This window comes from Orcinus orca, chromosome X (genome assembly GCF_937001465.1).
Source record: "Orcinus orca chromosome X, mOrcOrc1.1, whole genome shotgun sequence".
In the NCBI taxonomy this organism is placed as follows: domain Eukaryota; kingdom Metazoa; phylum Chordata; class Mammalia; order Artiodactyla; family Delphinidae; genus Orcinus; species Orcinus orca.
Window position 1 is genome coordinate 24,623,433 of NC_064580.1, and position 13,906 is coordinate 24,637,338.

At 37.7% G+C, this 13,906-nt stretch overlaps 1 protein-coding gene across 1 annotated transcript; it reads right to left on the reverse strand.

Annotated features, from left to right (window-relative positions):
- Positions 1 to 10,946: 10,946 nt before the first annotated feature.
- On the reverse strand, positions 10,947 to 13,469 carry LOC101276126 (serine/threonine-protein phosphatase 4 regulatory subunit 3B-like). Its single transcript, XM_049704550.1, has one exon. The coding sequence runs from the start codon at positions 13,467 to 13,469 to the stop codon at positions 11,097 to 11,099; it is 2,373 nt and encodes a 790-aa protein (XP_049560507.1). The 3' UTR covers positions 10,947 to 11,096.
- Between the last annotated feature and the right edge of the window lie 437 nt (positions 13,470 to 13,906).

Here is a 13,906-nt window from a genome sequence, read left to right on the forward strand (position 1 = left end):
TTCTCTAGCTCTCTGATGGCATATCAACATACCAATTTGTGGAAAACACACTCACAGGCTTGTGCATTCTGTAGGTGGAAGTTCTGTTTGCTCCTAATAGCAAACAGAACTTTTCTCTCTGGATAATTCCACAGCCTCTTTAGAACTCTCAGGTATGAGTCAAACGCCAGGGCACTGTGTTCCCCAAACTTCAGTGGACACTTTTCAAAATCTTCAGCTGGTTTCCTTAAATAAAGCCCCTCTCACTAGAATAGCAATGAAAAGCACCTTTGTCCTCTCTTTCCAAAGAGTAGTGTAATGAAGAAATAAGAAGAAGTATGAGAGTCCTATAGCAAACATCTCCAAAGAAATTCCCTCTCTACCTTACTTCAATTTAAAGTCTCAAGTGTGAGTCACAAAACCTTTTTTCATACAACTTCTTTATGTGAACTGCATAAATGGACTAGTGCCTCACTTTGGCAACAATTGTTTTGTTGTCCAGTGTTAGGACCTCAGCTGAAACTGAGACAAAAGAATCTCATGTCATTTCTACTGTATAGCACAGGAAACTATATTCAGTACCTTGTAATAAACCATAATGGGAAAGAATATGAAAAAGAATATACATATATAACTGAATCACTTTGCTGTACACCACAAACTAACAACATTGTAAACCAACTATACTTCAATTAAAGAAAAACCTTTCAGAAAAAAAAATCTCATTTCAAATAATATAACGTATGTGCATAGTATGCTATAATGTGTAATTCTAGTCACTCGGTGATGGACATTTAAGCTACTTACAGAATGTATTACTCTAAACAATGCTGCAGTAAGTATCAAGGTACATTTGTCTCTTCACTGTTTCTGAATATGTTACTAGGAAAAGTTCCAAGAAGATAATATATGAATCAAGGGTTGTGTTTCTTTCTATGCATATTTCAAAATTGCAGGGGAATAGAATAAAAGTACCCCACTTTTCTTCTATCACCATACTTCACCAAGGTTTTAAATCTTTGCCCAGAAATGTAAAATAATATCTCATTGTTATTTTAATTTATATTTTTAATTGTTAGGGCATGGATTAGTTTACAGTGGCTGCTGTAACAAATCACCACAAACTGGGGGACTTAAAACAACAACAAAAAGGGAACTCCCTGGCGGTCCAGTAGTTAGGACTCTGCCTTTCCACTGCAGGGGGTACGAGTTCGATCCCTGGTCAGGGAACTAAGATCCCGCATGCCGTGTGGCACGGTCAAAATAAATAAATAACAAAAAACCAAAAAAATTCTCTCACAGTTCTGGAGGACAAAAGTTCAAAAATTAGCATCATGGGGGGAAATCAATGTGTCAGCAGGGCTGCATTCTCTCCAGAGGCTCTAGGAGAGAATCTGTTTCTTGCCTCTTCCAGCTTCTGGTGACTGCTGGCATTCCTTGGCTTGTGGCCACGTTATCCCAGTTTTCAAGACTAAGACTTCGAATCTTTCTCTGCTCAGGCTTTACATTATCTTTTCCTCTGTACATGTGTCAAACCTCCCTCTGCCTTCCCTCTTGTAAGGATACATGGGATTGCATTTAGGGCCAACCTGTATTACCCAGGAAAATCTTTTCATCCCCAAATTCTGAATTAATCACATCTGCAAAGACTGTTATTTATATACAGTAATATTCACAGGTTCCAGAGATTAAGATGTAAATACCTTTGGGGGAGCGTATCTTTTTCAGCTTGCCACAGACTATAGGATTACATGTTTACTGGTTTTTGGTATTTCATTTTCTGTGAACTGCTAATTTACATTTTTTCTACCAGTAAATTTAGTCATTTATGTTTTTCTTCTTTGATTGTAAAAAAGAAAGTATAACCCATAGAAAAACAGATATATATTTGGCTTATTTCCCACTACCACAGAACATTTTTGTGTCATCAAATATATCAGTCTTTCCCTTTGTCACCACTTGGATTTCCTGTCATTATGAAAAAAGAAGTCTTTACCACCTATGATTAGTAAAATCACAAAATAAAGTAGTAGTTTTGTGATTTATTTTCTTGAAATATTGTATTTCTGTAAAATTTATTTTAATAATATAAGATAAAGTCTCATTTTTCTGTTAGTGTCTAGACTGCTGAACCAACACCATGTTTGCATAACTTAGCTTACCCCATATTTAGCATATGAGAAACCCCATAAATATATCTCTAAATTTTATTCTTCTCACTGAAATGTTTCTTTCTTGCTGCACCAGTACAGTAAGGTTTTTATTAAATTGGACTTACATATTTTGATATCTAGTAGAAGTCATCCTCTAACATTATTTTTTTCATAAAAGTCCATGTTACTCTCAACTAGTAATATCTCTAGATAAATTTCAGAATAATCTTATATTAAAAAAATGAAATCCTCGTAGTACTTTTCCTTGGATTGCATTACATTAATGAACTTATGTTTGGAAAATGGAATTCCTCACAATGCTAATTTCCTGTCCAAAATCAAGGCATGTTATTATTAAAGGATTTTTATTAAAAATCTTAGTAAAGGATTTAATGTGTCTTAAGAAACTTTAAGGCTTTATTCATATAGGTTTTACACATTTCTTATATTTATTATAGACATTTAATTTTAAGTAGCTACTGTGCTTAAAGGAAAAGATAAGGGAAAGTTACTGGCTGTCATTTACTAATTGTATAATCAACACCCTTACTCAATTCTCTTTTTGTTTTTCAGATCTTTTGGATCTTCAAAGTATACAATAATAAAATCTGAAAAAGATAATATGTCTTTCTTCTTCCCAAAATTTATAGCTCTCTTTTCTACCTTTCTTATCTAATTGGATAGGCTAGGAGCAACAGTTCAATGTAAAATAATGACTGGTTAGTGGTATTTTTATCTTGCTCTTGACTATAATAGATATTTCCCTAAGGATTCACCATTAAATATGATTCTGATTTTCATATACACATATAGAACATATTTTACATTAATACACACACATTAACACACACCAGTTTGTATAATGGAATGAAATTCAAAACATACTACAGCACCTACCCAACAGACTTTGACCTCTATCAATGAGCACTGAGCAACCAGTCAAATTGTACACTACCTAGTATGCCTTACCAGTATGTACGTACTGGCTACATATCATCTCTATGGATACATGCTACACACAGTTAAGAAAGTGTTAACTTTTTATCAGAAATGGGTATTAAATTTTATAATTATTTTAGTGTTCTACGAGATGAATATTTTTATTTGTAATAGTAATATAAAAAACACCTTACTCACTAGAAAAATAGTCATGATGTACTGATAGGCTACAACTGGTGGTATTTTATTTAGGAACTTGCTTCAATATGAATTAAAATTTTCTTTGGGGAATCTTCTTGTTTGTTTTTTTTCTAGTAAAATTCCAATCCAGTTTTTGAAGTGTTTGGACATTCTTTTTCTCTGTGCCCTGAAGCGGTTAAAATAACATTGTAGTTAATTTTTATCTTTGACACTTAAACAGAGTTCACCTGTAATATTCTCAGAATATGTCAGATAATAGAAAACCCAATGTAAATCAGCTTAAATTACAAAGGAAACATTTTCTCTGGTTATTCAATAATCCAAAAGTAAAGCTTTAGGTGCAGCTTGATTTAGGGATTAATATTGTAGACGGATTTCTCTCTATACAATTATCTGCCTTGCTTCTTTGCTACTGGTTTCTTCTGCAGTATGTTTTTTCCCTTGTTCTCAAATTATGGCTGCCACCGGCTCCCAAAGCGACACATTTCTCATTTACATCCAGCAGCAAAGAGAATCTTCTCAAGTAGATCTCACAGAAGAATAGAATTCCTAGAACTTATGCATTTCATTTGCTCTGTCTTTGTTGTATATCTATCCATGTATCAGTGGCAAATGTCAAGGAATACATACACTAATACGTCCCTGGGGCTGGTGATGGGGTAGGGTCAATCTCACTCCAAGTGCTTGGCTAAGAATTGGAAGTTGAATTTCCTATTGGAAATTTAGAATAATTCTCAGGGAAATGGAGGGAGAATGGAAAAGACAAAGAGTAAATGTCTATCAATGTTACATAGTATATATTTTATGTACATACACACATAACTATAATATGAATTTGTTATGAGTATATGCATATAAAATCCGTTGAACACCAAATTCATGTTCATCAGACTGATAAGGATGAGCTCCTGAGCAAACTGTAGGAATGATAGATCTTAGATTTCAGGTACCTAATGTGTACAGCAACCCAATATTATGGGGTAGCTTATCAGGCTCCTCGGCCCATAAGGTCCTCCTTTTCTGAAGGGTTGCCATAGTAACTCTCCAACCAAAGTAGTCTTCTGCAGTGTTCTCCAAATACTACCTGCATAATTGTTTACTTTAGTCATTGCAGTGAGAGCAGGAAATAATGTATCTCAAATTTGGTTTGCTTCTGATTCCAACAGTTTGGAGATGAAAAACCTTCTAGTGAAAACAGCTAAAATTGGCAAATATAGCAGAACAGCAATCACATGAAATACTATAGAGAGATTATGCATATAAAACAATTTCCTTTAATTATTCCAGGGAAGGAGAGACTGATTAAATTTAGTCTTTATAAAATAAAGTGTGCATGTTACAATTTAAAGGTAACTAATTACCAGATTAGAATTGAAAAAATGCCTTGGAAAGCAATACAGGGGAAAAGAGAAACAAACAAACATGAAAACAATCCAATAGAAGGGTAGAAAGGAACATGAGTTGGTGCAAGTCTAGTGGTTAGGAAACTCAGTCTACACACTCTGAAATGCAAGGGGTTTAATTTCAAGTTGTATATAATTGGACATAATTTCTATTTCCAGCCTCCATTCTTCAATGGGGCTGAAATTTAATCTAAGTACATCAAGTAAATCCCTATGCCAGCCAGTTTTCTCAGATTACCAACTAAATTCTAGCATGAGCGAATGCATGAGAAGTGGTGATATGGACCGCCAAGGTTAATGTCAATGTGTCCCACCACCCATATAAAGTATTTAGTAGCATGGTGCTTAGCACCCAGTGAAAGTTAGCTATTTTATCTGTCTTGACTTCTGAGGCAAGAGGGAAAATTTCACCAGTCACCTCTTTAGCAACTCTTGTGGTAAGTGTGATGACAGTGGTTTGCACAGTACAGTGTTTCATGGAGGAGAATTCAAGCAGTGTTAGCTTAACATTTGGAAGTGTGGGTAAAGCAGAAAGAGGGACATTGTTACCATTTATGTGCATAGATTGTTCAAAGACATGAGATATTGATTTCAGATTTCTACTTTATTATTAATAAATATATATTATATGGTAGGTGCATATAATGGTTTTAATGTTTAAAGTACTTTCACCATATATTTCAAGACACGTTATATGTAGCAGAATCAGTCTATGGAGTTAAACAAACATATCTGAATAGTCTCACTAGTACTAGTTATGCAACTCTGGGAACACACTTCTGTGTGCCTCTATTTCTCCTGTAAAATAGAGTCAAAATACATACTGTGTTAGTCCAGGTTCTCCAAGAAACAGTCAGCATAAGAGGATTAAGCATGCAAGGATTTTATTAGGGGAAAAGCTAATGAGAGGCAATGGAGAGCAAGCTGGAGAATGTTGGAAGAGCCGTCGGATCATGATACACTCTGATGTCAAGTGACGGAGAGAGAGAATGATGGCAGCATCCTAGATCACCATGCAGTTTAAGAATGCTCAGGAAGGCCTTCAGAAAGTCCTCAAGTCAAAGTCTCCAGTCAGAGGAGTTTCTCTTCTTCCAGGAACAAGCCTGTTTTAGTACCCACGCCGTGCTAACCACTGGCTAGCAAGTGCAGCCTGGGAGAAAGAGGGGCAATGGTTGCAGAGCACAGTGGCTGAGGCCCTTTAGTTTACTCAATCATTCTCCTTCTCTACAAAGTGCACTCTCCTCGTCATCACATCAACCTTGCAGGTTTATTGTGAAATTAGAAATAATGTAGGTAAACTGCCTAAGAAGGTGTGCTTGACATATAACACATACTTAATAAAGAGTTGCTATTGTCATATCTCATTTTCGAACTCATTATCATAATAACTCTGTGATATTCATAAGATATGTATTCTTTCATTTTTGCAGAACTTCTTCTTATTAGATATTTGTATTAGTTTGCTAAGGCTGCCATTACAAAGTACCACAGACTGGGGGGCTTAAACAACAGAAATTTGTTTCCTCACAGTTCTGGAGGCTAGAAGTCTAAGATCAAAGTGTCAGCAGAGTTGGTTTCTTCTGAGGCCCATTCCCTTGGTTTGTAGGTGGCCATCTTTTCCTTGTGTCTCCACATGGTCTTCCCTCTGTATGTTATGTCTGTGTCCAAATTTCTTTCTTTTAAAGAAACCAGTTATATTGGAGTTGGGTCCACCCTAACAACCACATTTTAACTTATCTCTTTTAAGACCAAGTCTCCAAATATAGTCCCATATATTTGTATGGGACTGGGTACTGGGAGTTAGGACTTCAACATATGAATTTTGGCGGACACAATTCAGCCATAACAGTGTGGTTAGCCATATATTACAGATAAGAAAACTGAGATTAGAGGTGTCAAATAAGATGCCCTGATTACACTTGTCATGAAAAGCAGAACTGGGATCTCTGTGATTCCAAGCAAAGTCCGTTCTCTTTCTATGAAAGTATGTTATGTACCTGACCCTTGTATATACTGGGGTCTTTCAGGTAGAGGGTAAAAAGAGAAGATGACTCAGCCTACTGGATGTGGACCCAATATCCACAAAGTAAGAGAAGCCCTTGAATTAAGCTCCACACATCTTTGGACTAGAGGTTCACGGTCAAGGGTGATTTTGCCCCCTTGAGGGATATATAGCATCTCTGGATACATTTTTGGTTGTCACAGCTGAGGGTGTGCTGCTGGCATCTCGTGGGTAGATGTCAGGAACGCTGCTAAATATCCTGCAGTGCACAGGAAAGCCTCCTACAACCATGAATGATCTGGCCCCAAACGTCAACAGCTGTGACGTTGAGAAGCCCTACATCAGAGTAAGGCAATTTGGTCGTTAAATCAGGACTAAAGGGACGGGAAATTATATAGGCCTCTTTTGAAAAGATAGGGTTCTGTCATGACCATTTCGGGGCGTGATGCATATTTCTTTCCCCAGACCAGCCTGGCTGGTATAGCCATGGTGGCAGCAGGGCAAAAATGGGAACTACATGATTCAAACTTAATTCTGGTTTTATATAAATGTCCTGTGCCTCTCACACCTGATCCTTCTAGATAAAAAGTTTGGGTGAGAGTAGGGAATGAACGGAAAAAGGGGCAACATTATAGTTACCACAAAGGGGCACTCAGGTATTGTGGAGGCGGAGGAAGAGCAACAACCCAGCACCCAGGGTTGCACAGGGGAGGAAGGGGCATTAAGGACCCATGTATTTCAGAGCTGCCTCTGGAGACTTCCTCCCCAAGGGAAACATTCTGGTGCAGCTCCCTCAAACTCCTGCAGGAGTCTTCAGTTTAACTGACTGCTGGGTCTGCCAGCCCCAGCTAAGCAGCTCTGACCACCCTTCCCCTTAACCTTACTGAGAGATCTATCAGGAGAAGCAGGGGATGATCACACACACCCCTCTGGATGTCATTTGACTCCTAATCTCAGTCATTCCATGGGATGGACTAAGGTCATGCCACCATGCTGGTGGCATGGACAAACAAGAAAACTGGATTGACTGCACTTAGCAAACCCTCCAAAACAAGGACTAGGCTGTTTTTGTGACTGAACTGGGAACTTGAAGGCTGACCTGCTAGCATCCTCAAACTGTGTTCTCTGACTGGTGTTGGGACCACCTGACAGGCCTGCCAGTTGTAAAGATTTTCTTTCCATGGGCTCCATTTATGGTCTTGAGATTGTACTTCTTGGGTGGGAGCCACGCATTAACGTGTCTCTCTCCTGAAAACACGGACTTGCACCTCCGGGCGGTAAGCTTTCAGCATCCTGGATCCTCCAACACCCCAAAGAGAAGGGCTTAACTCTGAGGCAACAACATCCGTAACAGGGCCTTCAGCTTTGCCTGTTATCTCAGGGGCTGTAGGGCAAGGACATTCGGGCTGTTATCTAGGGACACATTCTAGTTGACTACCCTGCTTGCTGGGATGGGACAAGGGGAACCGGGCTCAGTGACTCTTGCCTCTTTTACAAATCTTCGATGCCCTCCCCATCTTCCCTCCTACTTTTCTAATTTCAATCCCATCCTTCACTCCTGACATCTCTCACTCTTTGGTTAACACCTCAGACACCACTCCACCCAACTGTCTTCATTGCTATGAAGGTTTATTTTTCTGTCTACTTTTATGCTCTTTATTTCAGTTGTTTCTCAGCAAGGCATGATACATATACATAGACTTGTCTGCCAACCAGAACTGAACTCATTAGTTTTTAATGTATCATGTTGCTATCAATTTGATCAAGAATATAGGATTATTGATTTATGAGCATAACTTGTGATATAAGGGCTTATACCTGACTTTATCCTCCATCTTCTTGAAATTATTATACTGCTCCTGATGATGATAATGAGTTTTGAAAGTTATTTACTGAGTACTAAATATGTTCTGGGTAATTTATATATAGTTTCTAATTTTTTAAGACAAGATGGAGAGATTGTGGCTAAAGGAGAAAATAAGTAAATTGCCTAAGGTCATGGAACTGGTAAGCATCGGAGCCTGCATTGTCATCAAGGGCTGTCTAAATATGAAGCTTTTGCTTTATCTGTTATATCACCCTCCCTTTGTTGGTGTGTTTAGAAAGTCACTAAGCCATAAAGGTAACTGGAAGTCACGTTTAAAGCCGAAACCTTGACAAATCCAGGGCACCTCTTCAAAAACGCTCACCTGAATTTTGTTGTAAGTACAAGGCCATTCCAAACTGTTTCTTCTTTTCATAAATAATCCACTTAAGGGGACTTTTAAAATTACTTCTTAACAACTTAAAGGTGAAAGTAAACATTTTTGACATGTATCGTCTCACACACATTTTCTACAGAGACTGAACATTTTGGTCAATTTTTCACTCAGTGTGCAGACAGTAAGGATTGCTCGTCTGTGTTTTGCTGCCCTCTTAAATGTTCCCTTAATAGTAGGTTATGCCATCTGATGGGCAATCTGCCTTTGCACCATTTTGCTTGTCATGTTGTTTCCCTAATGTTAAGTTGCTGAGACTAGAAAAGGGCTCACGGAGGTTACACAGCTCAGCTCAAGAGAATGCCTGTCCTTTTCTCTTTTGTTTTTCTTTTCTTGTTCTTTTTTCCTTGTTTTTATTTTTACCTTTTATTAACTTCCCATTACAGCTATGCCCTCCCTCGTCTTTCCTTACACACTCACTGGGGACAATACAACAAGAAATGCAAATATTCATTTTTTTTCCTAGTGTCCATTTTTTATGGCTGATTAAAACTAGCTGAAGAGAAGAGAATAAGCAGAGAGAGCACCAAAGAATTGTTTTTCTCTGTCTGGTTGTAAATATCTGTTCTGCTAAGGAACTGGAGCTACTACCACCAAAACAAAGAGTTAAGTATATTTTTTTCAGATAAAACTCTGTGTATGCCTGTAAATGTGTGTACTACAGATAACATTCCCCTGTCATGTCCTCAGTAATGTCTGATTATATCTCCTGAGGTCATGTCCACACTTTATCAGACTTTATATTTGATGATGAAATGATTATTTGTTGTTTTAGGAATACACTCTTTTTGTAGCTCTAACACAACAATCTCTCAGTTTTGCATAAGATGTGTCTCCTATGGCATAATAGTACATTTAAAATGGTCTCTTTTATTTTTGGAATTACAGGGTCACTTTTTAATTCCTGAATTGTATAGCTCAGCATAAATATCAGCAAATGGTACAAAACAAGTGGTATTTTTAATACAAGAGAAATATCTGTCTTCTGGAAAACTATACTTCCTATCTACACAGTCTATCTTGTTCAAACCATGGTCATAAATAAAATTAACTCTAAAATCTTCAAGTAGGAGAAACTGCTTTAATTTAAGCAATTCCAGGACCCAGTTAACTTCCACCTCTAAAAATAAAACCACTTAATTCTTTGTTACAACTTATTATTAGAAATTCACTTGCATTCACTCTTTAATAAAGCACCTTTCATATTACTCCTGTTTATAGAAAAAAAACTTCATGTACTGTGTGTGTACTTTGACACAAGTAACTTTTTCTTAAAAAACTGTCCAAAATGGTTTCTACATATTAAGTGCCACTTCATTCAGCACTATTTTTTATAAATTGTTAGTCTCTGTAAATTACACTTTAAAAGTTACCCACTGCTCTGAAGACAGACACAACTTTATTAATGAATCAGGAAATGACTTCCAAGTATCTTTCACAATTTAGGCAGTTGAAAGTATTCTTTTCTACCCACTCCCAAGGTCTTAGAGAACACTATTTTAGAATACTACTGGACCGATTCTTCACATCTCATCTAAACAAACAAAAAAATTATGCTAAGAACAGCACATTTTGAATCCAGCTTCCTTTTTTGTTCATGAAAATACATACCAAAAGTTACTTCCCTCTAATTACTCATAAGGGTGAATTTTTGTCAAATCTTCACAGAAATGTGAATAGCGTACCTTTATTTTTTATTACAGTTGACTTAGCTTTCCACATAAACATGAATGTAAATTTTTATTTCAAAGAAGGCAACTGAAAAAAGAAAACCATAGCCAGAACCACTGGGCAAATAATGTTATACTGTTAACAGTTGTTTCTAATATATACCCCTGAAACAGAACTACATTAATATTAGATTATCAACCTGTTTTCTCCCCTCAAGCAAGACTTTTTTTCTTGCTAAGAAGTTATCGCTCAGGTTCTGGTTAGCTTTTTTCTTTTCTTTATTTTTTTGAATTCTAGGAAGTTTGGTTTTTACAGAAATAAATTCTCCTAGATGATAACACTGAGCATCTTTGCTACTTATTGAATAGTTATAAGTTCACATGAGAAAGATTTGGATTCAGATGTTTCAGCTAATGTTACAGAATTTTATTAATGCTTTGATGTTTTAGTAATGTTTTACACAGCTTTAGTAATGTAGAGTTTAGTAATGTTAAGGGTTTTCCCTTAAGACTTTAGGAGCTACATGTAGTTTTTTCCTGGGGGGCGGGTCACCTTCTTTATCTTCTTTGTTGTCATCTGAATAATCCACTAAGTTCACCATGCTGCTATCGTTTGGGTTACCTGCTCCACTAGCATCACTAGCAGAATGGAATGAAGTAAATTCGGAGCCACCCAAAGATGTTTTGGGGGGAAGATCTGCCTTGTCTTCATTTTCTTTTGCTTTTTCAGTCTCCACAGATTTATCACAATGATCTTGAAAATCACTTTCTGATGATGACATACCTGCTTTTCCTTCCTCTATATTTTCTTTAAAACTCTTCTCTTCCTTGTGCTTCAAGACACTGGCACCTCTGCAAAATATCTTACTATACTGTACAGGATACAAATTCTTCCATAGTTGATTGTTCCGGTATTTCTGTTCTTCATATTTAATCTTCAATCCTTTGAATGTCTGAACATATTCAATTGACTCAAGTGTTTCATAAAACTCTTCAACTATATGTGCAACAAGAGACGTGATATTTTCCTCTCTTATGAATTCAAACAGCTCAATAATAGCTGAATTCAACATATTGTAGTGAGTTCCATTATCCAGAAGGGCATTTACAACTGGCTTAAAAAGGTTTCCCTCGATGATGTAAAAATTACAAAGTTCATCTTTAAGGCCAATCATCCTTCTCATAAAGCGAAGAGCACACAAGACCAGGAAAGTGTGCTTTGAATTCAACAAGATCAAGACTCTTCTTAGCAAGTCTTTTCTCAAAATATAGGTTTTTATGTAATACGTGTGACGTTGCACACAAAATGTGAGCAGCTCTAAAATTAAGGCAAGCAGCTCTGCTGTTTGGTAATTATTGAAGCAATTTTTGTTGTTTTTGTCAGATCCAACTATATTATCCTCTTCACATATATCTTCTGAAGTAGCTGACAAAAGTGGTGCTGTGAAGTTATGTATACAATGTCTATAGAAGAAATTTAGAAATTCACTTCTTTTACATTTTCTATGTGTTGGCAGCATGTTGTCTGGATCAAGTAGAGCACGAAGAAGTCTCATTAAATGAACAGCACCTCCTAGCTCAGAGTCAGTATCACAGATCATTTTTTCAATTATTAAATTAGTGAAAAGTTTGCCATCTTCACTTTGCTGGGCTTCGTCCATCATAAATCTTTGGACAATGAATGGAGTATACTTCACTAGATCACCAAGTATATCAGTAGCAGCTAACCTTATTTGCAAATCATCCATGCCCATTACAATTTTAAGAGCAGGAAGAATTCCCAATTCTGTCAGTGTTGTGAATAGTGCACACCTGCTTTCAGAACGTAATAGATGAGAAAATACACAGAATTCCTTTAAAAAAAATACCAGGTCACGCCGTTTATCATCATCTGTGGTCTCATCCCTCATCTGTGCAAAAACTTCAGCCAAATACTCGTCATCTTCCTGCAACATGTTGACTAGCTCAACCTTGTTAAAAAAAATAAAACTTGTAAGATTAGGAAGAATATTGTCTTGAAACTTGGATGGTATAGGCAAAAGGATGTCGTGAATGTACTGTACCCTGTATGTCTGATGTATTTTTTGTCGAATTTCACTGTCTGTTATTGGTATAACTTCCCTGAAGTGTGCATTTTGGGTTAAGAATTCCCTATGCCTTTTTGGCTGAGCCAAAGCAGGGTCATATTCAAGGCATCCCACCACATCCATGATACACTCATCAGAAAACAGGATCTCAAACAGAGATGTATTGTCGAGGAATAAGATTCCTTTAATAATTTCATGCAAATGGTATAAGCCTTCAGTATACTCTAGGTTCTCACAAGTGTGGAACAACTGCAGTAGTTTTTGAATATAGTCCTCCCTTTCCAAGAGCAGAGCCAGGAGTTCTTTATCCATAGGTGAGGTGAGACTCAAGGTAACTAAGTCAACAATCTCTCCAAGTTTATCGAGTTCGCAGTTTGGCAGGTCGAGCAGTTCACTGGTTTTTGGCGAGTCATCACCCTCTTTGGCTTCTGATTCATCCATGATGTCATGTATCGTTTCGACACATGGGACTTTACTGTGAACCTGGCAAATGGCTTTCCAGACCTTATGACAAATTGCTGTGTCCTGGAAATGTATCGCTGTACCACGGTTCTCAGCCTCAAACCAAAAAATTAACGTTCCATCTTTCTCATAGTACATGTCTGGATTTATCTTTGACTCCAAGATCAGTGAGTCATCGGACTTGGATCTAACTAGCAGAAACATGGCCTGGGCCCCCTCCTCATAAGTGGATGAGATGTACCCTGTGTCTAGAATGACCCACTGTTGTTCATCTTTCAGGGTGTAGACTTTTACGTAGCGCTGGTTGCCCACCATGGTGACCTCGGGTCTCTTCACACCAGCCCTGGTCTTGGCGCTGGTCCCTGCTTCTGTTATGCCCCGACTCAACGACGGCTGGCTCTGTGGTGGCAGCGACAGTAGTTGAGGTGGCTAGTAGGGAAAATCATAATTAGAACATGGTGGATAAATAATGGCCACAGGGACCCCGGCAGCTCCTCAGTTCAACAGGGTTTCCCCGGAGTCCCACTACTCACTCACATCCCTGGAGCCCCTCCTTCCATGCTGTGATTGAAGCAGTGAGTCACTGAGCCTTCTCGCTGCTGTCTAGGAAAGACTCTATTATGTCATGATTCTTATGATTCCCCCAGGATTCTACCCAAAAGGAACGTTCTACACTTAAGGCGAGATGCCACCAAGCCTACCAATGGAGGCTTAGGAATGCGAGCAGAGGGCACTGCTCTTTCCATAAAAGG

What these genes read in the sequence shown, in the direction of transcription:
- LOC101276126 (XM_049704550.1), bottom strand. Translation starts at nt 13,469, where the DNA reads ATGGTGGGCAACCAGCGCTACGTAAAAGTCTACACCCTGAAAGATGAA.